Raw genomic sequence first — 27,288 nt, 5'->3', positions numbered from 1 at the left:
CATACACAACCATATTTTCCAATGACAGTCCACACCTCTTGACCCAATTTTCATAACTAACCTTTTAGATTTATGTTCACTTGTTCTTGACCAGAATGTGGTGCTGAATGTTAGGCAAACATCAATCAGTCAAATAATTCATTGAAACATGTTTAGACAGAAAGGCCCTAAAGTTTTCTCGTAAAACTCTCAGTAAAAATTTTAATACAAGCCGTCAATTCATAATAAGATATTTCTTTCCCATCTGTATAATAGTTATCAAAGGTACCAGGATTATAATGAAGTACACCAGACGCATGTTTCGTCTACATAAGACTCATCAGTGACGCTCATATCAAAATATTTACAAAGCTAAACAAGTACAAAGTTGAAGAGCATTGAGGATCCAAAATTCCCAAAAGTTGTGCCAAATAGGGCTAAGGTAATCTATGCCTGGGATAAGTATCATTTCAATCAACCAAAACAAACTTGAGCGTCCATCTGGAAACACAATTTCGTTTTGTTTTAAGGATGAACCTAGGTGAGATTTATGAATTTGAGTCAGATGTTTGGACTCCTTGGTTTTTATCCTTCAATAGAGGATAAAATATTTTGCCCCGTAACACACACTTTTCTTTTCATAAAAGATTCAATAACTCTTCAAAGGTCACTTACCAAAATTTAAGCAATTTCTCGATTTCGTATCTTTCAATATGACACCCAAATAATACAAATGCAAATATAAGGTAAAAGTCCCAGTCAGCCTTTCCCCCCTACTTTTTTTTTTAATCAAATATCTTGAAAAGGAGTTCCACAACCTATCAAAATTTTAAGCTTACATTGTTCCTTAACTAATGTTCTTCCAACTTATAGCTTCAATTTTAAATTCTTGAATTTTTTTATTTCAAGTACATCATTAAAGAATTTTATTCAGATGTAGAACAAACTGTGTTTTATCTTATGTATTTTATCAAAGATCAATATGTGACACTTAAATAAATAAACTATATTTATCTTATCCATGGTAAAAGAAAAAAAGACATTAAAAACATTTCAAACAAAGAATAATAGTTTGATAAAAAAGCAAAAGCAACTACAATAGTAAAACAATAATTATCACATTAAAGCAAACATCAGATCTATTTATCTTCTATCAGGAATATTTTCTTCCACTTTCTATGAAATAAAAACAACTCTTACCTAAAATTGTATGTGTTACACTAATCAAGCTAAGTACCATTAAATATAGATAAAAAAATATGAACACTGAACAAATTCTGAAAAAACTTGCTTAACTTATGACAACTATAAAACTTTAATTCTATAAATGACAAAAAAAAAAACATCATTATAAAAACAACAATTATTTTCCATTGAAATATGAATATTTGATGAAAATTCACATAAAAAATTACTTGAAATTAATTTATGGTGACAAAATAACTACAAATTTTCCACAAAAGTCAACACATAAGAAACACGATACAAAATCTTTGAGGGTCTGCATGGGGGATTCTTCATTTCTGTATTCTTTAATTTTTATGCCTTTTTTCTCCATTCTTTATATTGTTTGCCCATTATTCTCTATTTAGTAAACCCCCATCCAAACCCTTATTTCTGGAAAATGAATTATAATTGATACAATTGACGTAATTACTTGAAAAGCATTTCTTTCCGCAGTAAATGTGCATTTAAATTTGACTTGATTATCATCTTTGACTTTACTAATGCCATTTAGATTTGACTTGACTGATGTCATATATATTTGACTTGGCTAATGTCTTTTAGTATGACTTGACTAACATCTTGTGACTAGATCAACTACAAACATAAACAATGAACACAAGTCTAAAAATGCAGCTTATAAAGAGACTTCTCTCCTCTGCTTTTCATGTAGCAATACAACAGAATGAGTATAAAAAATGTTATACAAATCTGCACTACTAATATTATATTAATAATAATATGCAAGAATGTCTCATAGAAAAATGTGAATATCCAAAAATAAAACAAAAAAACAAATGCCTAATTTAATAGAAAACAATATATGAAAAACAAATATGACAGACATGATCCAATGTCAACCACTGTACTACAGGCTCCTGACTTAGGAGAGACACATGGAGAAAGTGCAGGTTAAACAGGTTTGTAAGTGCTCAAACCCTCCCCTAACCTGGGACAGTGGTGTAACAGCAACCACACAAAATAAGAACCAACTGTCAAATCAGTTTCAATTTGCTTTAAAAAAATTGATACTAGACCAGGGAGAGATTCAGCCATTTTTAGGATAAAGGGGAGTTCCAACCAGATGTCCCCATTCAAATGCATTGATCGTCCAAAAAGGGTGTGTGTGTTCCAACCCCTGGAACCCCTCCCAAACCCTGGATCTGCCACTGGAGGAACAAAAACTACTTGCATGAAAAAAAAATAGACACAAAGCACTGAAATAAAACATTATTGTTACAAGGATAGTTCTAAAAGATTATAAGTTCCGATATGTCTTAACTAGGTATATCTTCTGTGAGGGCTACTTGAACTATTATATATTACTGAAAAACTGGAAAGTCATTTAACTATATTTATCTGTTTAAGTTCTCTTTCATAAGTCTTGCACCCTGAAATAGCTTACTTGGAACCATGAGAATTCCAACAGTGTTATATATATTTACCACAACATCAATATATATTTATTGTGAATTCAAAAAATATTCCAAATTGAATCAGAATATGTTTCACATAAAATATATGCTTATATAACATTTGTATGCAGAATTTACTAAAATTTCACAAGAGTGCACACACTGAAATGTCTCGCCTTCTTTACTAATCATTGATATTATGTTGATAGTCCTAAGTATAAAGCTTGATTACAACTGTCACATAAACTTAACATTAACCAAGTAGCTAAACAAAGACCAATGAACCATGAAAATGAGGTCAAGGTCAGATGAACCATGCCAGGCAGACATGTACAGCTAACAAAGCTTCCATACAACAAATAGTTGACCTATTACTTATTATAGTTTAAGAAAAATAGACCAAAACACAAAAACTTAACACTGTGCAATGAACCGTGCAATTGAGGTCATGGTCAAATAAATCTGCGGGACTGACATATAGATCATAATATATTTCCATACACCAAATATAGCTGACCTTTGGCATATAAAATTACATAAAAAGACCAAAACTTAAAAACTTAACTTTGACCACTGAACCATGAAAATGAGGTCAAGGTCAGATGACATCTGCCCGCTAGACATGTACACCTTACAATCATTCCATACAACAAATATAGTAGACCTATTGCATAAAGTATGAGAAAAACAGACCAAAACACAAAAACTTAACTATAACCACTGAACCATGAAAATGAGGTCAAGGTCAGATGACACCTGCCAGTTGGACATGTACACCTTCCAGTCCTTCCATACACCAAATATACTAGCCCTATTGCTTATAGTATCTGAGATATGGACTTGACCACCAAAACTTAACCTTGTTCACTGATCCATGAAATGAGGTCGAGGTCAAGTGAAAACTGTCTGACGGGCATGAGGACCTTGCAAGGTACGCACATACCAAATATAGTTATCCTATTACTTATAATAAGAGAGAATTCAACATTACAAAAATTCTGAACTTTTTTTTCAAGTGGTCACTGAACCATGAAAATGAGGTCAAGGACATTGGACATGTGACTGACGGAAACTTCGTAACATGAGGCATCTATATACAAAGTATGAAGCATCCAGGTCTTTCACCTTCTAAAATATAAACCTTTTAAGAAGTTAGCTAATGCCGCCGCCGTAGCCGCCGCCGTAGCCGCCGCCGGATCACTATCCCTATGTCGAGCTTTCTGCAACAAAAGTTGCAGGCTCGACAAAAAACTAAGCTTGCATTTTCGTTAATTTAAAAATAATATGCAACAATTAACTGACACAAATATATTTGCAATAACATTAAATTATAATGGATAGTTTTTGACTACAAAACATGGTTGCACAAAATTACAACGACAATAATGAAGACACTTAGTTAAAATTGGGAATGTGAAAAATTTAATACATACATGACAAAACAATTACAATATATTCATAAATATTATATATCTACAGTGAACTAATATATGATAAAGAGGCACTATCTGGGGACAGGATGAAGTATCCAAAACTATTTATAGTCCATTTGTAGATTTTGAAAACAGGGAAATCAATTTATTGAAATTAGAAATAAGTTTCATACAAAAAATAAACATATACATACATTTTGTACTAACTATTCACATATGCTGACAGCCCAAACCTTTTACATCCAGTTAAAAAGTTCAGTCAAAATGTCAATTTTTCTGTGTCCTATCTTTTTTCATAAGTGTAGGGTAGATAAAAATCGATCATAAATAACTAGTGAAATATTGGAGAACCAGATGCTCCGCAGGGCACAGCTTTATACGACTGCAGAAGTCGAATTCTGAACAGTTGGGGCAAGTATGGACACAACATTTAAGCTTGATACAACTCTGAATTTGGATTGTGATTAAATAGTTGACACACCATAGGTTTCTTACACAGAATGAATGTTGTCTTAGAACTTAAACTTACAAACTTAAAAATTTTAAATTGGACATTTACCTATTATGGTCCAATATCCAAAATCTAAATACATGGTTAGATTCAGCATATCATAGAACTCCAAGAATTCAATTTTTGATGAAAACAAATTATGTTCAATTTTAGACCCTTTGGACCTCAATGTGGACCAATCTGATAACCGGGCCCAAATATTAAAAATCTAAATACATGGTTAGATTCAGCATATTGAAGAACCCCATATATTTAATTTTTGTTGAAATCAAACAAAATTTAATTTTGGACCCCGATTTGGACCAACTTGAAAACTGGGCCCATAATCAAAAATCTAAATACATGTTTAGATTCAGCATATCAAAGAACCCCAAAAATTCAATTTTTGTTAAAATCAAACTTAGTTTAATTTTGGACCCTTTGGACCTTAATGTAAAACAATTTGAAAACAGGACCAAAAATTAAGAATCTAAATACACAGTTAGATTTGGCATATATATCAAAGAACCCCAATAATTAATTTTTTGATGAAAATTTTTTGGACCCTTTTGGCCGCTAATTCCTCAACTGTTGGGACCAAAACTCCCAAAATCAATCCCAACCTTCCTTTTGTGGTCATAAACCTTGTGATAAAATTTTCATAGATTTCTATTTACTTATACTAAAGTTATAGTGCGAAAACCAAATGTCTTCGGATGACGTATAAAAATAAGTAACAATACACAATCTATAGATAACTAAGATGAAACCCATTACAGTTGATAAGTAAGATGAAATCCATTACAGTTGATAAGTAAGATGAAACCCATTACAGTTGATAAGTAAGATGAAACCCATTATAGTTGATTAGTTTTAAAGATGAAATAATAAATATACAAAAATATCAATGTACCAAACATTAATTTGATATTTACAAAGTATGCACTGTACTTATAAAAACTTTACAGCCAGGAGAGAAATGTTCTATTACATACAAACAAATCGTTCAAAAACTGCCTAAATTGATATTTTGTATAGAAAAACATATGTATATCGTTGAAAAATATAAAATTTGAACTCCCTCACAAATAAATGAAGGACTTGAGAAGGATACATATTCTGCGATTTAGTTTAGAAATCAGGCAGTAACATTTATTTCTATAGTTTCATAACATTTGTATAAAAATTAACTAGGCTTGAAAGAAGAAAGCAAAGAGGATCCGAAATCAGAGATGGGTCCGATTACTTTCAATGTAATTGATTAAATTACAATTACTTTGTCATTTGTACGATTAAATTAAATTAATGATTACATCATTTCTGAAAGTATCTGATTAAATTAATGATTACATTGGCAAAGTAATCATGATTACATCTGATTACAATGAATTTAAAAACAAAACATTTTGAATGATGTTTAATATAACTATAGCATTTTTGAGAACGTATTTTATTTGGTTCAATTATAAAATGATATCTTCAAATTAAACGTCATCTATTTAAATGAACACCAAATTTCACTACATATATATACATTACACTTTATCACCAATGTTTTCTAAATTATTTTGAATTAAATTTAATAAAGATATATCATAATCAAGAGTTTTTTTGTTTGTTTTCTGACCTCTTTCATAATTTATATGTATTCCAAGTTGCAGTTTATGGAAGTTTAAATATGGATGAAATAAAGTTACATTTGTACCAGATAAAACTATTTTAAATTTTAATAGAAATGTTTAATCAAATTATAAACAATATGTATTAAAGTACTAAAAACCATTGCATTTTACACGTCCAGTCCAAATACAAAAAAAAGTTTAAACAACATATTTGTCCAACTTTTAATTTAGTTTGTGCTAATTAGATAAATTTTCATGTCTGATTTATCTTTTATCATATATATTTCCCTACAGCTATACTCAATTGGTAATTGCAATAAAAACAAACCTTAATTAGTCTCCTACCTGTCAATTCAAAGTTGACAAAAATCACAAAAATTAACAAAAGATTATAATTCAGGGTTAAAGAAAAGTATTACTTGAATATATAACAGTTATAATCAAATATTAATATGAAGATCATTATAAAACGATGACTATACATGTATGTACAATATCTTTTACCAAGATAAAAGGTATATAATTGTATTATATGTCTCTGCTTAGGCTAATGATGACTTTTCAATACTGTAACAGTTTATTTTTTACTGAAGTAGACAAGCTTAAAGTAACCAAACCATTTTAGTATGTTAAAAATTTATCAAATATGAACAAAGAGGTTCATTTAATGACCAAAAACACAATTTTAGATTTTTTTCATTGTAATCAGAATGTAATCAAAAAGTAATCATGATTACAGGGTATTTTGAAAAGTAATTGATTAAATTAAATTACATGTAATCAGATTTTTGGCTGATTAATGATTACACTGATTACTTGAAAAATTGTAATCAATTACAGCTGATTAATGATTACAATTACAATTACCCCAAGTCTGTCCGAAATGAAAGTTAAAATTATTGCCTTTGTCACAAAAGTAATAATTTTACCTCTACCACCTTGTAGAAGCCTCTATTTTGATAAGTATAAATAAAGTTAACATTTATTTAAAATTGAGAATGGAAATGGAGAATGTGTCAAAGAGAAAACAACTCGACCAAAGAGAAAACAGACGAAGGCCACCAATGGCTCTTCAATACAGCCAGTTTATTATTTGTGAGATAGTTAGCAGATTGGAGGATAAAACGACTTACAAATGCAGTTCTTCAGTTGTTCAATATTTGTGTTACATAACACATGGTAAAGTGACAAAGTTTACTTTTGACAGGTTCCACTGTATTTGACAAAACATATCTCTCTTTCAGTCAATATATACATACATATAAAAGAATCCCTGAATATCAAAAGGTTAGGATTTGTTCTTTAATGAAACAGAATATACAAAGAAAAATACAAATTGTAATTTGTTTATTAAAAGTAATAACCTGGTCCAATCCACAATTATTTCGTAGTGCATTTCCTTTAGAACATAAATGAAAATTAAAAAAATCCCACCTGCGCTTTCTCAAAGAAACTTTTACAGTGTGTTGTACTACTTTTGGGACAAATTATATCAAAATTATAGAAAACTTCATTGGCTCTAACTCAAAATATAGACAATTTTATGTTTAGGGGGTCTTGAAATCTTTTGACAGCTTCCGAAGTGCTAATTTTCAACCTTTTTCAGCTGGACCAAATCACTACTTTCCTTTAAAATTCTGGACCCAAATTTTTTTACAGTGTAATTTCACTCCCTTACTTGCAATTTGAGGCATTAAACATGGAAAAAATAATTTGGAAGGGGTATAAAAATTAATGGCAAGTAACCCACTGTCAACACTAGGGACTATATTTGTGAACAACGAAAATCAAGGGACGACAATTGTGGTCTCGGACCACCTACCAGATAAGTAATGTACAGTTACTTAACATCAAAGTAAATGTATGTATAAATTTGTAAATTTGAAGATGAATGCCATTATGGCTTTAAAAAATTAGAGATTTATATATTCAAATGAAAATTCATTGAAATGGTCTTTTCTTCACAGATGTACCAGGAATAAAGAGTTCTATTCATTCAACACAGAAATAATTTAAGTAACACTTTATTTGGGTTAAATTCAAACTTTTTTACTAATAAATTTTCAGAATGAATCAAGTTCCATTTCAAAAGGTGAAAGAAAAGGAAAACCTGTGCCAAAAATATTAAAAAAGAATCTTAAAAAATGCTCTGAAAGTGACTAACCATTCTATAGTAGGATTCTTAACACCACAAAACATTTCATATCTATATTCCATGCTCATACATCAGATTTTCAATACAGATTTTTTATGGTAAGTAAACAATAACCCATATGGCAATAGAACCACATACCAATTAACAATAATACAAATGGGTTATATGCTAAAAATTTAAACCATATGGCTAAAGCACCATTTGCCAATTAACCATCAGGTAAAAGGACCATTGTATAATCATAGATTATATCTATGGTATAATATACATGATATAAGTTTCACTGCATGCAGATTTATTTTTTCAACTAATCTCACAAAACTAGGATATTTGAACATTGATTTAAATCTACAATTCCTAGACATTAAACCTCTTGCAAATGGGAATATTTCTGTGACCCATCTCTTCCACGATTTCCACCTTGATCTTGATAAAAATCATAGTCCATTCTGCGTGCTTGAATTTCATCTTCTGGCAAAGCACTAAAGTTGACCCTCTCGTGATCGTCTTTTAGCTCCACAGTCCAGAATTTGTTGCCGTTAGGAAGGCTGTTACATTTACGATACAGGATATATCCCACAACAACACCTATCAGAATCAACAATCCAATACAAACTCCAGCCACTATTCCTCCTGTGTGTGCTGATGTGGCTTTTATTTTATCTGAAAAAAGTAAAATACAGTGGATTCATTTATATTCATGGGTATCAGTTTTAGTGAACTGAGGAACAATTGCATTTTCCTTTGAAATTTGATTTTGTGGTTCGTTTGTATCCACAAAATCCTTAAAAATTGGTATAAAAAATGAAAATGAATGCACAGTACACATAATTGTATAAAAAGAAAGACAGAATATTTTATTATGAACCCTAAAGAACAAGACATTTATAGAAGAATATTTATATGTGTCCATAAGACATCTTACCCCACTCATACCATTATTCTTCCCTGTTTCAATGGTTCATATCATTAATAATGAACATCAGCAATAAGTTTCACCTCAATTCAAACACAAACTACTTAAAACCAAAACCGAAATCTGATAATTGACAAACAGACAGATAGACCAAACTAGAGGCTCTCGAGAGCTGGTGTCACGCACCTGTATTAACTGCTGATTTTGAAATTATGTAAAATAAGGTTAAAATCATTGTTAATAGTATAAGATACTATAGATTATTAAATATTATTAGATAATAGATACTGTAATAATATTTAAGATAATAAACAAAACTTCAAAATTTCCTTAAAATTACTAATTCAGGGACAGCAACCCAACAACAGGTTATCTGAAAATTTCAGGGCAGATAAATTTACACCTGATGAACAAGTTCACCTGATGTCAGATTTGCTCTAAATGCTTTAGTTTCAGAGATATAAACCCAAAACTACATTTTACCCCTATGTCCTATTTTTAGCCTTCAGGCCAGGTGAGCTTAAACCATTATGCCCTTCTACTGTTGTATGTATGGCATAAACATAATTTACCCAGCCACATGTTCATATGTCTTTTATTAAGCCAGAACTCATCACCGCTTAGTTTATAATTCTTTGGTTTTTTTAGGTATTGAAGGCAGATCTTAGATTGCTTATGTCACGGTGCATAACCATAACGGCCACTTCTGGCGGAAACGGATACTGCCACCAAAACCAACGGTGACTTTCAGCGTTTTTCCTATGATGGACTCGGACGACGATCCGAATAATGATGATTTAGACAAAACTGTTAGGTAAGTGATACAATTGCTGTGTCCACGGTATGTTGAATTCATTCACACTTTTTCAATTTTGTGTTTTTGATTATTTTTCTATTTGTTAGTTGTATATTCATCATTACAGTAGTTTTTTTTAGGTTGGTGTTAACAGTTTCATACACAACAGTTTATCAGTTATTTTACTGGTGTAGATGTACAGATCCTTTATTTATGTGTTAAAGGTTACAGCTGACAGGCATTTATCAACATGTTTATTAATCACATTTCTCAGTAAATCCTAGTATGTTCCTATATATCTAACAGATTTATCCACCCTTACCTTTATGTATACAAGGTCGATTATGCATTGGGTCTCCTATGTAATCATCTTGACATCTTTCACAGCTGTAACCAGTTGTATTGTCTTCACAAAACGTGCAATGGCCTACAAAGATAATAACTTATTTGTAAAATTGTAAAAAGTATTCTAATTTCCAAGAAACTCCAACAATATCAAACTTAACAATAATGAATATAACAAGGATTCTGTGAGTTTTGCATGGGAATACATATTCCCCTACGGATTAAAAATTCATTATATTTGAACAAAATTAAAATTTGATCTCTAACATCACTGGTGGTAAGCGGATGGTCGTAACTTAAAGTTACGACCATCCGAAGATGGGAGACAACTCTAGGGATAAATTTTTCTTTTCCGATTTTCGTGCAGTAAAAAAATGTTTCAGTAAAACCGCTTGTCTCATACATACTAATCGTCAGTGCGTTGATTTTGAAACAAAATTTGATACATAAAAACATTCCAATTTTCGTAGAATGATCATTCAATAATTCGAGCATGATGGTCGTAACTAAAAAAACAAAAATGTTCAGGATGGTCGTAACTTAAAATTGTGATGGTCGTAACTCTTTATTAAATAGGACCTAATTAGACAAGTCAATAGTTTTAAACGTGTCTTTTGTTATATGAATATATTATATGATATATTTGTGAACTTGATTTCACTAAATGATAAAAAAACTAAAAGAGGTGAAGAGAGGGATACCTGTAAATTGCGAAAGGAAAGAAAATTGGAACGAATCGGGAAAAAAACCCCAATACAAAATGAAATGACCAGTCACTGTTACTTAAAATATAATGTATAAAATCAACCAAGAGGCATCTAATTATAAGCTGTTAAGTTTAATATCAATATAAATTCTCAAAAGTGGAGAATTCATTTTAACACACAGCTCTGGTTATGAGCATTCATAGTTACGAATTAAGAAAAGGCGATTTTAACAAAGAAGTAGGTCCGGTAAGGGCCGATTTTGGCCTCAAATTTCAGGTTCATCTAACGAAAGTTTTTGGACACTTTTTAAACACTAAAGTACCTATTTCATTTGATTCGATTAGTTTATGTGAAAGATTATAACTGATTTAGTCATTAAAAACGCTCTGATTGAAGCTCAAATATGAAAAATCTATCAAATATGCCAAAAAACGTCACTTTTCACATGGTTTTTGTCAAAAATGAAAGTGGCCGCATCCGTGTTCATCCTCAACCTTTATATATGTTTTGCATTATCATCAAATACAACTTACATTTCAATATTATGAATGAACACGAATGCGGCCACTTTCATTTTAGACGAAAACCGTCTAAAAATTAACCAAAATGCTTAAATTTTGAAGATTTCAGTAATTTAGCATGACTTAATGATGCTAGAACGCGATATTTGTGCATTGTATTGTCAAAAACAGCTCATATTTATGAAGCAGAAGCATTTTACTTTCCAAAATATAGCTTAAAGATTACATTTTCACAATTTTCTAAAACTGCTATATTTTGGGGCCAAAAAGGGGTCTTACTGAACCTACAGTACTCCTTTGACATCACATGAAATAACAGTATCCTGATTTTTTTTTTTTTTATATTTTGCATGTATTGAAAAGATAAACTTTTTAAAAACTAGTCTGTACCTACTAGGTGGAATTTAAAAGAAAAATCTACAATTTAAAATTGATACTATAAGTCGAAAGAGCATAAGTAAGGAGTCAAAATAATGTTATGGGGATCGTTATCGAGACAAGACCATATCCGCGAATTCGTAGGTCCGTAATCGAATTAAACAACATACATCTTATTCTTAGCCTGGATTTTGAGAAGTCGTATTGTCATTTGGTATATAGTCAAGCTGATTATAAGGTGCAAATTCGAAGTTCAGGTATAATTATTACCCGTGGTTTTAGAAAATTCTGAATACGCCTATTGGTACCATGCTATCCGTTATACATCTTTGTTTTTATTATGGAAAATACCATGAACCCTGGACCACACGTTTTGTATTCTCAATTCATAAAGGGAATGATGCATCCGATCTTAATAACTATTAAGGAATTACAATTACTGATTCATTGGGGAAGCCTTTTTAATATGATACTTGATACACGTCTTTGTAAATCCTTAGATAAATATCATATCATTGATGAGAGCCAAATTGGGTTTACCAAAAAAAAAAGAAGAAAAAACCACGACCATCTTACCATATGTTCATTCTAAAAACTATTATAAATAAGTATTGTAATACAAAAGATTGAGGTAGAATGTTTGCCTGCTTTGTTGATTTCCAGAAGGCTTTTGATACTGTCATTCTCCCAGAGATAAAACTTAAGCTATTGAATATAGTTAGAGAGTATGGTAAGAGATCTCTTTAGAACTAAAGTTGGAGTAAAACAGGGAGACAATTTGAATCCAAATTTGTTTAAAATTTTTATAAATGAACTTCCTGATTGTGTTAAAAGTTCCCCTGATTCAGCTGTTGTTTATTCACGACCAGCCTATTCTTTATTATACATATGCTGATGATCTTGCCATTTTTTCAACTTCAGCAAAAGGACTTCAAAGTAAACTTGATGGATTAAGATCGGTGTTTGAAAATTAATCCCAATAAAACCAAGCCATAGTATTTAACAAGACAGGCAGACATATCAAACATGATTTTTATTTTAATAACAGGCGTTAAAAGCCTACCATAAGCTACGCAAGGACTTTCTGTCACTGAATCCAAGTTTAAAAAACAGCCTTCATGTTTTTGAACATACAATAAAACCTATTCTCTTATATAAAACTAAAATTTGGGGATATTTCAACCCTTTCAAAAAAAAAAAAAAAAAAAAAAAACTATGACTACAAATGTAGATCAGGCTTATCCTAAGATTCTTTCAGAAAGACTACGCATTGAATTTTGTAAACATTTACTTGATGTTACCAAAAGAGAAACACATTTTGCCAATCTTTCTTAACTCGGTAGATTCACTCTGTATTTTGTCATTGCAAAGTCTATGATCAGATACTGGCACAGGCTTGACAATTTGGGATCATCTTTCCACTACTAGAGGAGGCATATTTAGAGTCAAAATTACTACACGAGTTAAAAAAATTCCTTCACCGTATGGATCCTTAAACTTCTTTCTAAAGAATATTAAAGGGGTCAGCAATTTACATTGTTTACTATATGCTAATGATAATGTATTTTTTTTTGAATTTCAGCAAAAGGACTTCAGCAAACAGTATTCATACATAGCTTGTAGCCAGGATAACATTTAAAAGATAGATCTTTATGCTTCAACTCAGCGTGCTGGTCTTTTGAATCTGAGTACATTCATACAATATAAACATATAACATAAATATTATTTTCAACCTGCATATGTATGTGATAGTTGCCGCAGTACATTTAGTTCTACCTTGTAATATTATCTTAGCTACAAGGCTGGCTATAAACTACTAATATTTGATCTTACTCTTAAATTCAACGCGTGTAGCATTGTAAAATATATACCTGCATATATGTATGTAATATTTGCCGCAGTACATTTAGTTCTACCTTGTAATATTATCCTGGCTACAAGCCTGTCTACAAACTACTGATATTTGATCTTACTCTTAAATTCAACGCGTGTAGCATTGTAAAATATCTCAACCTTATTCATACTTTCTAGGTTAACACAATGTTCATTGCGACACCATAGATTAAGTTTTTATTCTGAACCAATACTTAGAACAATTATCAATGATATACCGCAAGATCGTCATGCAATCGATAAAAAATAAAGACAACACGATAAAAACACCAGGCATTTGTGGATTTTCATTAATCATGATTCACCAAAAGCCAAATATTTGAAAGCAAATGGTTTATAAAAACTGCAATAGCTGATTAAAAATTAAAGAAGATTGTTCAAAATTGTACGTTCAATAATTTTATCTGCTGACAAGATTGCAGGAAATAAAACGTCTAACATACTATTTGTCTTAATGCGAGTTGATTAGTTTTCACTGTTTCTCCTAAATGATGGTCGTTTAGAACATATCAAAAATGTATGATTGATAATTCTTTAACTTAATTTCTGCATACATTATCAGAGTAACAAATGAAATAATATTTTTTTGTAGTAAACTTTATATAACAACTTAGTTTATTAACATGGTTATGCATGTGCACAGTACTTTTAAAATAGCTTGATAAAAGTTCGTCTAAATACTTGAGTTACGATCATCTTTCAAAGTTACGACCATCTTGTGTCGGTTACGACCATCATCCAAAATACTATAGTTGACATTACGACCATCACAAGTTAAAGTTACGACCATCATGGTCGAATTTTTGAATGACTATTTTACGAAAATTGGAATGATTTTATGTGTCAAATTTGGTTTCAATAAGAATGCACTCACGATATGTGTATATGAGACAAGCGGTTTGACTCAAATGAACCTTTTACTGCACGAAAATCGGAAAAGAAAAACTTATCCCTAGAGTTGTCTCCCATATTCAGATGGTCGTAACTTTTAGTTACTACCATCCGCTTACCACCAGTGTAACATGGCATGGTGTAAGCTATATAACAAATATCAAGTCTTCAATTTTGAGCATGAAAAAATAAAGTGTTGAAAACTGATATTAAGGTCCAAGGACCATTACAAAATTCTAACTTGATCTGTTACTTGTCATGATAAAACAATATGCCAAATATCAAATCAATATCCTCAAGCACGACGGAAAAAAAGTAGAAAACTGATTATTTAAGTGAATTTTCTTATTCCAGGGACCATAACTCTGCTCAAAATCAACAGACTTGAACAAAATTGGAACTTGATCTGTAACTTGTCATGATAAAACAATCTCCAAAATATCAAATTAATATCATCAAGCATGACGGCAAAAAGTGAGGAAAACTGATAATTTGAGTGAATTTTCTAAGTTCAAGGACCATATCATAACTCTTCAAACCAGATGCTCCGCAGGGCGTAGCTTTATACGACCGCAGAGGTTGAACCCTGAACGGTTGGGGCAAGTATGGACACAACATTCAAGCTGGATTCAGCTCTAAATTTGGATTGTGATTAAATAGTTGACACAGCATAGGTTTCTGACACAGAATGAATGTGTTCTAATGAACTTAAAATTTTTGTTTTCTCTTAGAGCAATTCACTATGCTGTTGAATATTAATCCTCTCAAAAAAATGTTTGAAGAAATTTTCTTTTTTATTTATGAAATTTCAAATGAGAAAAATTGAACCCAATTTTTTTAATCACATCCCCCTTTCCCTTATTCCAAAACTAATCTCAATTAAAATTTCTAATGGAGTTTGCAACAATAACTACTCATTTAAATACATCATAAAATATTAAGATGTAAAAAAACTACTTGTTATCACTGAATGGTAAAGATTATTTTAATTTATCAGTTGGTAGTAAAAAGTGAATATACATTGTATATTGTATATAACAAAGATTTAAGTTGATTCTGGACAAAGAAAGATAACTCCAATTAAAAAAAAATCTTGCTTTGCACAATATTTTGCAATTAGATATTTCTTGCTTACTATTCTGGACAAAGAAAGATAACTCTAATTAAAAAAAAATTTGCTATTTCACAATATTGTGCAATTAGATATTTCTTGCCATTGCACAATACTGTGCAATTGAAAAGACTTGCTATTGCACAATACTTAATATAATAATTTTAGATCCTGATTTGGACCAACTTGAAAACTGGGCCCATAATAAAAAATCTAAGAACATTTTTGGATTCAGCATATCAAAGAACCCCAAGATTTCAATTTTTGTTAAAATCAGACTAAGTTTAATTTTGGACCCTTTGGACTTTAGTGTAGACCAATTTGAAAACAGGACCAAAAATGAAGAATCTACATACACAGTTAGATTTGGTATATTAAAGAACCCCATTTATTCAATTTTTGATGAAATCAAACAAAGTTTAATTTTGGACCCCGATTTGGACCAACTTGAAAACTGGGCCAATAATCAAGAATCTAAGTACATTTTTAGATTCAGCATATCAAAGAACCTAACTGATTCATTTTTTGTCAAAATCAAACTAAGTTTAATTTTGGACCCTTTGGACCTTAATGTAGACCAATTTGAAAACGGGACCAAAAGTTAAGAATCTACATACACAGTCATGACAGTTAGATTCGGCATATCAAAGAACCCCAATTATTCAATTTTGATGAAATCAAACAAAGTTTAATTTTGGACCCTTTGGGCCCCTTATTCTGTTCGGACCAAAACTCCTAAAATCAATACCAACCTTCCTTTTATGGTCATAAACCTTGTGTTTAAATTTCATAGATTTCTATTTACTTATACTAACGTTATGGTGCGAAAACCAAGAAAAATGCTTATTTGGGTCCCTTTTTGGCCCCTAATTCCTAAACTGTTGGGACCTAAACTCCCAAAATCAATACCAACCTTCCTTTTGTAGTCATTAACATTGTGTTTAAATTTCATTGATTTCTATTTACTTAAACTAAAGTTATTGTGCGAAAACCAAGAATAATGCTTATTTGGGCCCTTTTTTGGCCCCTAATTCCTAAACTGTTGAAACCAAAACTCCCAAAATCAATCCCAACCGTTCTTTTGTGGTCATAAACCTTGTGTCAAAATTTCATAGATTTCTATTAACTTAAACTAAAGTTATAGTGCGAAAACCAAGAAAATGATTATTTGGGCCCTTTTTGGCCCCTAATTCCTAAAATGTTGGGACCAAAACTCCCAAAATCAATACCAACCTTCCTTTTGTGGTCATAAACCTTGTGTTAAAATTTCATAGATTTCCATTCACTTTTACTAAAGTTAGAGTGCAAAAACTAAAAGTATTCGGATGACGACGACGACGCAGACGACGACGCCAACGTGATAGCAATATACGACGAAAATTTTTTCAAATTTTGCGGTCGTATAAAAATCATCAGGCTGGAACAAAATTCCAAATGGATATGTAACTTGTCATGATAAGACAATATACCAAATATCAAATCAATATCCTCAAGCATGATGAAAAAAAGAATGCAAAACTAAAGTCCCCCTCGACTTCGTTGGTAGGGGACTAATAACTTATACTGTAAAATGTATTCAACTTTTTTGGATTCGAGCGTCCAGGCCTCTACAATAACTTTTTTTTCAACTTGTCCGAATGAAATTGTTACTTGTCCAAATTTTTTTTTAACTAATAATAACCTTTTTACATTTTAAGTTGATTAAAGGAACAAAACGAATTTAAACAATAGAATAGAATTTGATGAATTTCTTTTGAAATACTTTTCAAAAATATGAGTCAAGTACAACTGAATCTAGTCATGTCACAGGACTTAGGTTCTAGTTTTCACCAATGCCAGTCTCATCAGAATCTAAACATTAGGCACCATCTGATAGGCCTGTACACTCATTGGATTTGTATCCTGTTTTTTTTAAGTTGAAAAAAGTTTTATTCAAATGCAATCAATAAAAAGAAGATAAGGTAGGATTGCCAATGAGAAAACTCTCTACAAGAGACCAATTGACACAGAAATTAACAACTATAGGTCACCATATTGCAAGTTTGGTTTTTTTTTCTACTTATGATCAAATATGATTTTGTAAATTTTATGAAATTATGGTAAATAAAAAAAAATATATTTTTGTGAAAAAATTATGGGTATGGTATTTATTATAAAGAACAGAATAAGGTAAGACAAGAGTGCACACGCTGAAATGTCTCGCCTTCTTTACTAATCATTGATATTATGTTGATAGCCCTAAGTATAAAACATTATTACAACTGTCTCATAAACTTAACATTAACCAAGATAACTAAACAAAGACCAATGAACCATGAAAATGAGGTCAAGGTCAGATGAACCATGCCAGGCAGACATGTACAGCTAACAATGCTTCTATACAATATATATAGTTGACCTATTACTTATAGTTTAAGAAAAATAAACCAAAACACAAAAAATTAACACTGTGCAATGAACCGTGAAAATGAGGTCATGGTCAAAAGAAACCTGCGCTACTGACATAAAGATCATAAAATATTTCCATACACCAAATATAGTTGACCTATGGCATATAGTATTAGATAAATAGACCAAAACTCAAAAACTTAACTTTGACCACTGAACCATGAAAATGAGGTCAAGGTCACATGACATCTGCCCGCTAGACATGTACACCTTACAATCATTCCATACAACAAATATAGTAGACCTATTGCATATAGTAGGAAAAAAACAGACCAAAACACAAAAATTTAACTATAACCACTGAACCATGAAAATGAGGTCAAGGTCACATGACATCTGCCCGCTAGACATGTACACCTTACAATCATTCCATACAACAAATACAGTAGACCTATTGCATATAGTATGAAAAAAAAACAGACCAAAACACAAAAATTTAACTATAACCACTGAACCATGAAAATGAGGTCAAGGTCAGATGACACCTGCCAGTTGGACATGTACACCTTACAGTCCTTCCATACACCGAAAATACAAGCCCTATTGCTTATAGTATCTGAGATACGGACTTGACCACCAAAACTTAACCTTGTTCACTGATCCATGAAATGAGGTCGAGGTCAAGTGAAAACTGTCTGACAGACATGAGGACCTTGCAAGGTACGCACATATATAGTTATCCTATTACTTATAATAAAAGAGAATTCAACATTACAAAAAATCTGAACTTTTTTTTCAAGTGGTCACTGAACCATAAAAATGAGGTCAAGGACATTGGACATGTGACTGACGGAAACTTCGTAACATGAGGCATCTATATACAAAGTATGAAGCATCCAGGTCTTCCACCTTCTAAAATATAACGCTTTTCAGAAGTTAGCTAACACCGCCGCCGCCGCCGGATCACTATCCCTATGTCGAGCTTTCTGCAACAAAAGTTGCAGGCTCGACAAAAATGAGATACTGATTTGTCTTGGTCCCGAAATGTCTCCTGCCTTGCCAAACTGTCTATCAATCATGTCTACTAAATATGTCTCCTGTGGTGCCAAACTGTCTATTAAACTTTGAGCTAAACCTGTCAGGTGACGAACTGTCCTGTAAAGTTACCTTATCTACAAAGCGCAGCATTGATTCGGATCAGTAAGACTGGTTTCTGAGAATAGTATACCTTTAACCTGTTAAAAAGTACCTGACAAAGAACCAGTTAAAAATTTATATCGATTGCAAGTAAACATGTTGAAGAAAAAAGTTTTGCATTTGAATAAACAGAATACAGAAACATGTCAAATTAATATTTGTTTTTTTGTTTTTTGTTTATAATTATACTTTGTTCATCAGAATAATTGTACTTGTCCCAACGGACAAGCTTGTTACAGCTTTTACTTGTCCGACCTTTTTTCCCTCTGGTACCGGACAATCGGACAAGCGTTTTTGTCGAGGCCTGGCGTCACTGATGAGTCTTTTGTAGACAAAACGCGCGTCTGGCGTATATACAAAATTTAGTCCTGGTATCTATGATAAGTGTTATTTTTACAACAACGTATTTGATTTTCTCTAATTCTATGGAAATTTATCCCTTTCCGAACCCATTGTATAAAAAAATTTAATCAACGTGTGGTTGCTGGTGATCTTAAAAGATCATTGGATGATTTTAAGGGTCATGACCTTTTTAGCTAACTGGAAAAATCAAAATATGGTAACAGGTTTTAATGAAATTGACAACTTAGTGCTATGTGAAAGGCACACAAAGGGGATTTTCAAATTAACAAAAGAAGAAAATGTATTTTTTAATCATTAGAGAAACAGATTCTTACATTGTTACTCGTGGATTATCGGATTTATCCAATCTCGATAGTTAAATTATAAATTTTAAAGTCCTAGCCTAGGACTTTAAAATTGATAATTTAACTATTGAGATTGAATAGATCCAATAATCCACTGGTATCAATGTAAGAATCTATATTTAACGATAGAAATCTCTGTATTACTGAAAAATTATTACATCAGGGTTTTCAATATCACAAACTAGTCAAAACATTTTCTAAATTTTATCATCTGTACAAGGACATCATTTGTAAATATAAATCAACATGCAGACATCTTATACATTTACGTATTTCACATCCAATATTTTATGGTAATATTCTTTACAAAGCACAAAAATCTTGACATTTACTTCAAAAGCTAACCAAACCTTTAAACAGACTTATTCGGAAGGAATATACATTGTAGTTACAATACTGTTGTCAGGTTATTAATGATTGCATATTTTGGTATTAACATTGATTCACTCATAAGGTCTTTTGCATAGGAAATAAACACATTTATTCTAAAACCAGTTGTCGGCATGATAAGGGTTATGTTCTTCTCATATATTTTATGTGGAGGTGGCATGTCAGTAACTGGTAGTAGTCCTTTGTTTATTTTTGTATCATTGTCATTTTGCTTGGTTTCATTAAATGGATTTGGATTACCTTCTTTACACTGCTTTTAAATTGTCTTAATTGTCCTTTAACTAGAAAAACCCTTGTCCCCCCCCCCTTTTTTGCCCCTAATTCCAAAATGGTTTGAGCCATAACCCCCAAAGTCAATCCTAACTATCCCTTTGTAGTATGGAAGCTTGTGCTATAATTTCAGAGAGATTTATACATTTAAACACAGGTTATTGTCTGGAAACTACAAAAATGCTTATTTGGGCCCCTTTTTTGGCCCTAATTTCTCAACTGTTTGGACAATAACCCATAAAATCAATCCTAACCATCCTTTTGTAGTTATAAACCTTGTGTTGAAATTTTATAGATTTCTATAAACTTATACTATCCAGAAACAATTCCGTCTTCGGACGATGCCGTCTTATAAGAAAATAAGGAGATAAGTTATGATTGCCAATAAGGCAACTATCAACCTGCAAGCTGCGTTCTTTTTTGTTGCACTGATTGTTAATAGTTGCGAATAATTTTGGAAAGCAGAATTTAGATTTTTTTTTTAAATGTACACGATCTATATCGTCTTTGAAGTACTATAAACATAGAAGGAAATTTTAAATACCTTTGCCAGTATGCAGATGACAATATTTTAATGCATTGTTATAACTTACCTGCCCTGTCACAGTGTTTTGATCTGCCATAACACAAACATTTCCTACAATGTTCATCTGACGAGAGACGGAAATATCCATCTACACATTTCTCACACCGCCTTCCTCCGTATCCTTCTTTACACCCTATGCACTGGAGTTTATCCTCATCTATAATAAATATATATATAACAAATATATATGCAGCTTTATGTTCATTACACTTGAATCTTATTTCACACGTTAGCTCTGTAAGGCTAAAACAAAATTATGCACTAAAAAAAAATAATCTGTAGGAAGATAAAATATTCATTTATAATTATTCACCACAAATGTCTAGGACTAGGAGGACAGGTTATCTGTTTTCTGCACAATTGAAGCAAGATTTTTCATTTTCATTAAAGCAAGGGACTGATTATTTATTTTCACAACTATATTTATAATATTCGAAAACATACAATTTTTTTATTTTTTTTTATTATAAATAATACATGATGTATAGTCAGGTCATTATATGTACCATTAAATTAGAATTAATCATCATCCTCTGCAGAAATGAATCTATATTCCCAACTGCATATACATTTACATGTATTGCATATATTCTCAGTAACCAAGTAATGGCAAACATGTTTCGCCGAGCGGAGCGAGGCAAATTTTTTTAAAAAGATTGTTGGAGCAACTGACGTCACAAGAAGCTATAGAACAAATGATGCAAAATCATGCTTTCTGGGTGTTCCCCAGACCCTTTCTTAATCTGAAAAATGCAAGTTCTGTTTTTAATAATGTTTTGACAATATTTAAGTCTCAAAGCAAAATGTAAAGATTCAGTGTAAGACTCAAGTTGCTAGGGACAATATCAAAAGACCAATATGCATGATAAAGCAAAAATGTAATTCACATTGTTAAGTCTGTGGCATCTTTTTTTATTTAAAACTCATGATCAAGTTAATAACAAAATTACTTAATTCCAAAAGGAATTCAACACTAACAGAATACAGAAAGGGAATCAATGAACAATAGACAAATAAATAAGAAACATTGATCCTGAAAAATCAGGGGCTACGCCTGAGGGAGAACAGAACTTGCTTTTGTAAGGCACTCGCCGTGAACACAATTTGATATGGAGACAAGCATTAGGTTTTGAAATTTCCCACATGAGGCATTTGCCTCAATGTAGTTACGACCCTATAATAACAGTGAGGTAAGTGTTCCTGGAAAAATATACCTCCAGTTAAATGAAACCTAGTATTTGCAGACATTTCAAGTATATCTAAATTATATTCATACTTTTATAGATAAAAGATTTGGGAAGCGTTTCCCCGATTTTTTATTTGGAAAAGAGACGAATTTATGAAAAATCTGGTGCGATCTTCTCATACTTTTGATTATACCTGCTGAGTTATTTATTTTACATTGCAAGTCAGGTAATTTATTTTCAAACAAACTACCACTGAACAAACCATTTATTTTTGTGGTTATCACGGCTGAGTTATTTATTTTTCAAAATCCTCCTGCCCCTCCAGTTATATGTTGTTTTTCTTCAATATCAAGACAGACCCCTGTCCATGTCCCCACCCCCCAGAATATCAAATGGTCGTCCCCTAAGTATTAATAGGAATTATTTGCCACCAATGACACTTATTGGCATTAAACGAAAACTGTTGTTAGAGGAGGGTCTCCCAATCTCCAATCTGGTAAACTTTCAAAGAAGAAGATAAACTTATAAAGCCATGAAGATGCATGACACTGACAACAAAAAAGACAAAAGATGGCAATAGTTCATAATGCATTTCAGCCCAGGTGAGCTGGAAATTAAATTACAAAGTACTAACACCAAAATTATCAATGATTATTTGTGCATGTGAAATTCAGATTAATTTAAAACCTATTTATTTTTCTGCAGCTTTTGAGAATTTAACACAGCTGTAGTTCCATGTGTTAAACTTTTCTTTGGTTATAAAGGGAAACAACTGCTACATACTTAAGATGATGACTAGTTTAGGATTAGAAGTAGGCTTGCCTGATCAAAAGATATCCAATATAAAATTTAACAAATTTATTTCCGTGTTTATGATTTTTTATGTTAAAGTGATGAAGACCCTCCTTAAATGACCAATTGTTGGTTGAAATTGAATTGTTTCAAAAAAAATATTTAAAAAAAACAATATAAGAACTGAGTAATAACACTATGTCCATGCTGTACCATCATTTCCCATTTGCTATGTGTGGTACCTTCAATCCAAACTGTAGTCAAACATACCCCCTTAAAAAAAATATGTAATATCCTAAAAGAAACAATTTATTTTGTTGAAGACATGTGAAATTGATAAAACAAAGACTATAATTTAAGTATTTAAGTCATTCTGACTCAATTTGATTAAAATTCAAACTACAATTTTGGTTTCTTGTATGCATATGTTCCACGTCTAAAATAGGGCAAATGTTATATTTTGCAAAAGGTAGATAACTCAATCGAAACGTATTGAAAATTATGAAAAAGATCATTATAAATTAAATTATTGACAAAGGAAAATAACTTCAATCTTAAAAATTATACCATTGATACTTTTGGAACAGATATTAGATTCCTATTTTCCATTTGTAAAGGAGCATAACTCTAGAACGGTTGAAGTGATACCACCAAAATTCAAACTTAGTCTGTATTTTGTGGTATAAATAAGCATTTGTAGAAGTTTAATAACATTTGGTTGAGGCAAACTCAAGTTAGAGAATGGAAAACAATTTTGGGACATACGTAACTATGTATAGACGGACAAGGATAAAACTAAATGCCCCCTCCGCAACGGTGGGGGAATCAAAATATAAAACTGATTCTTTACTCAATTGAAGATCTTTAATTGATCAGTATACGTACCTGTTTCAACATGTTTCATTGGTTATTTCAGGATTTTAAGGTCATTATGGGTAATTTAGGGCATTCAAGGTACTCTACTATGTGAGCTTATATAGATTAAAAAAAACTGTTCCTAATGTGTAAGTAAAACAAAACAAAACATGTAAAATTATGAACTACTGCTCACTGATGATACCCACGCCAACATATTTCAGTAAACAGGTAGTTGTTGAGTGATGAATCTGAAAACCCATCACACAGTATAGCTAATGGACTTATATAAACCCTGAAACCAAGTTTAAGATATCCGTGTATTGTAGTTGTTCAGAAAAATGTGACAATAAATTTTCAACTTTCGACTATGTTGTGTAATGATACAAGTGTTCAGTAAGCAGGAAGTTGTTGAGTGATAAATCTAAAAACCCATCACACTGTATAACTGATTTATTTAAACCCTAAAACCAAATTTCAAAAATCCTTGTCAAGAAGTTCCGGAGAAAAATGCAATGAAAATATTCATGGGATGGACAGACTGACCGATGGATGGACTGACAGATGGACAGGCAGAGGTAAAACTCTTTTATAGCAGGGGTATAATTACAGGGTGCTCAGCTTTCTTTCAATAAGAACTGGTAAATAGAATACTGTATCTTCAGATCAGATTGTTAAAATGATAAAGTGAAGTGGTGGGCCGTGGGAAAATAGAATATAATTTGAGAAAAATTCCATTTTAAGAGGATTTTTATAAAAAGGAAACAGGAAGAAACTTTTTCTGCTTTTTTATCTTTAGTTAAGTCTAATATTTTTCGCAGAAACTGCTTGTCAGCCTACATATAAGTTGATATCATCTGATAATTTAAAGCATTTTAATCGGCGTATTGGAAGGGTCCAGATGTTTATGAACAAAGAGAAAAGAAGGATAACAATTTAAAGCTCATTTGTTGGTATGTATATACATCACTTAAAAAACATATGAGAGTAGAAAGACAATTTACAAATTTAACTTAACTGCTTAAAGAATAAATTTGTGGCTGCTTTAGTATCATTTGACCCAAATAAGTAAAGGAACTGTTTATGCTTCTTCCATAACTTGTAATTGAAGCCATAAAAGTGACAAAGTTTACTTTTTAATTATATGGTATCTTATTACAATGTATTACTACAGATTCAACAGGTGTTGGTTCACTTTCGTTTGTAAGTTATTATAATTTTATTTGTTCAATTTCCTTCAAACTTTGAATCTGCAGTGAGTATTCTACTCGGATTGCTGTTGTTTAATTAAAGAAATTTAGTATCTGATTGGATAAAATATGTGTGGCTTGCATTTTAATGTTATACCTGATAATTTATGAAAGTTGAGTATTTCATGCGTCCATTAATAACATGTTCCCGTCAAATGTGAAGATTACATGGATTTAAAATAATTAACATGATTAATAGAACTGGCTTGTTTTACTACTTTCATCAAGTTTTGAATTTTTTGTCAATTAGTTGGTTTACACAACATCTCCTTTTAAACATATTGTATAGTAACTCAGCTGGTTTGGAATTTCTTCTCCCATTAATGGTATATATATTTAATATACACAGCTCCTCCCCCTTTTCCTTCCCATCAATATCAGCAGTTAATGATATCAGATAAATCATATTACATTGTATCATATACTTAAGACTAAATAACATATGATTTTTACTGTATGATAATAGCATTAAATTACTGTAAATTCCATATTTTTTTAATTGTTGCTTAGCGGGCTGATATAAAAAGTTTATCGCATGCTTCGATCATTATCACATGCCTTTCCGTAACGTTATCGCATGGCATTTCGGTAATACTCTGCAAATTCCGGAAAATACACCTCAATGCTACGTTTTCAGTGAAAAACATTTATTAACAAAGTAGTGTACAAAACTTTTATTCAGATACTGGAAAGTATATTGTGTAAAATAATGAAAAAAAAAACAACAAACAAACAAAAACAAACCAAAAAAAAAACCTAACAAATTATTAAATAAATGCATTTTTTAAAACTTTCAAGTTACTTTAAAAAAAAGTTGACTTTTCCAAACAGTGTTCATTATAATGTACATGTATATTGTTGAATTTTGTTTGTTTGTCGATTCGTCTTTATCAAAATAGTTTTCTTCTCTGTTGAGGCATATGATAGAAAGATTTAATATCGAATGAACTTAATTTGGAGTCCAACGTCCGTGAACTTTTCACTCTTTGAACTTCTATTTGGGAACCACATAAAAGGATCAACATATGAATCTAGCTGTTATTTTTCTCCATTATTAAAGCATATGATAAAAAGATCATAACATGTAATTTTTCATATTGTATGTATTATCAGCCCTTGGTCAATATCAGCCCTCGAGCCATGCGGCTCTTGGGCTGATTTTGAACCTAGGGCTGATAATACATGCGATATGAAAAATGCAATGTAATAATCTGATAGTACCGGTATATATTTTCTTATGTTCATTATTCTATTTATATTTTTTAGATAAATAAGTCCAGATAAACAAACTTAACTATCTAATTCAAGAACTAAGAGAATGTCTCACAACAAAGCAGAATCTTTGCATTTCTATAATTATTTGTGTCATAAGATCGGATCAGAGGAAGTTGTAAAAGGGAGACGACTGATTCTGACAAGTCAAGATATTGCAACTTCACATCAAGAATTTTTGAGACTAAGCAGTGGCAGTAAGGGAGAAGGTCTAAATTTAAATGGTAGTGATTTTGATTTGATGTTAATTGATCAGAGATTCATAGTATATGAATCAGAGAGAGAAGCTGTCCAGAATCATGATTGTGTGTTAGTTATGGAAACAGAAGATACACAACCGTGCTACACATATCTTCGTCTATTCACAAATTGTAACATTTTACCACACAAATACAAACAAATGTTCCAGCAACAATCTGGGAAGAACCTTATTTCAAGTGAACTTTACAAATTATGGATATCATATGAATGTCTTGATTTTGAATTCAACAATATATCAGTAGACAATATCCATGGA

General features: G+C 31.3%; 1 protein-coding gene across 1 annotated transcript in view; it reads right to left on the bottom strand.

Annotated features, from left to right (window-relative positions):
- Nucleotides 1-7,046: 7,046 nt before the first annotated feature.
- The window catches only part of LOC139511549 (uncharacterized), a 45,155-nt gene continuing 24,913 nt past the window's right edge, over nt 7,047-27,288 (bottom strand). Inside the window, exons 5-7 of the mRNA XM_071298378.1 lie at nt 21,423-21,572; nt 10,353-10,457; nt 7,047-8,981 (exon numbers count right to left, since the gene is read on the bottom strand). Of these exons, the coding sequence (XP_071154479.1) occupies nt 8,683-8,981; nt 10,353-10,457; nt 21,423-21,572 (554 nt within the window). The 3' untranslated portion in view covers nt 7,047-8,682. The remainder of the gene's footprint in view (nt 8,982-10,352; nt 10,458-21,422; nt 21,573-27,288) is intronic.

This window comes from Mytilus edulis, chromosome 2, assembly GCF_963676685.1.
Source record: "Mytilus edulis chromosome 2, xbMytEdul2.2, whole genome shotgun sequence".
Taxonomy (NCBI): domain Eukaryota; kingdom Metazoa; phylum Mollusca; class Bivalvia; order Mytilida; family Mytilidae; genus Mytilus; species Mytilus edulis.
This window is presented reverse-complemented; position numbering and strand designations above follow the sequence as displayed.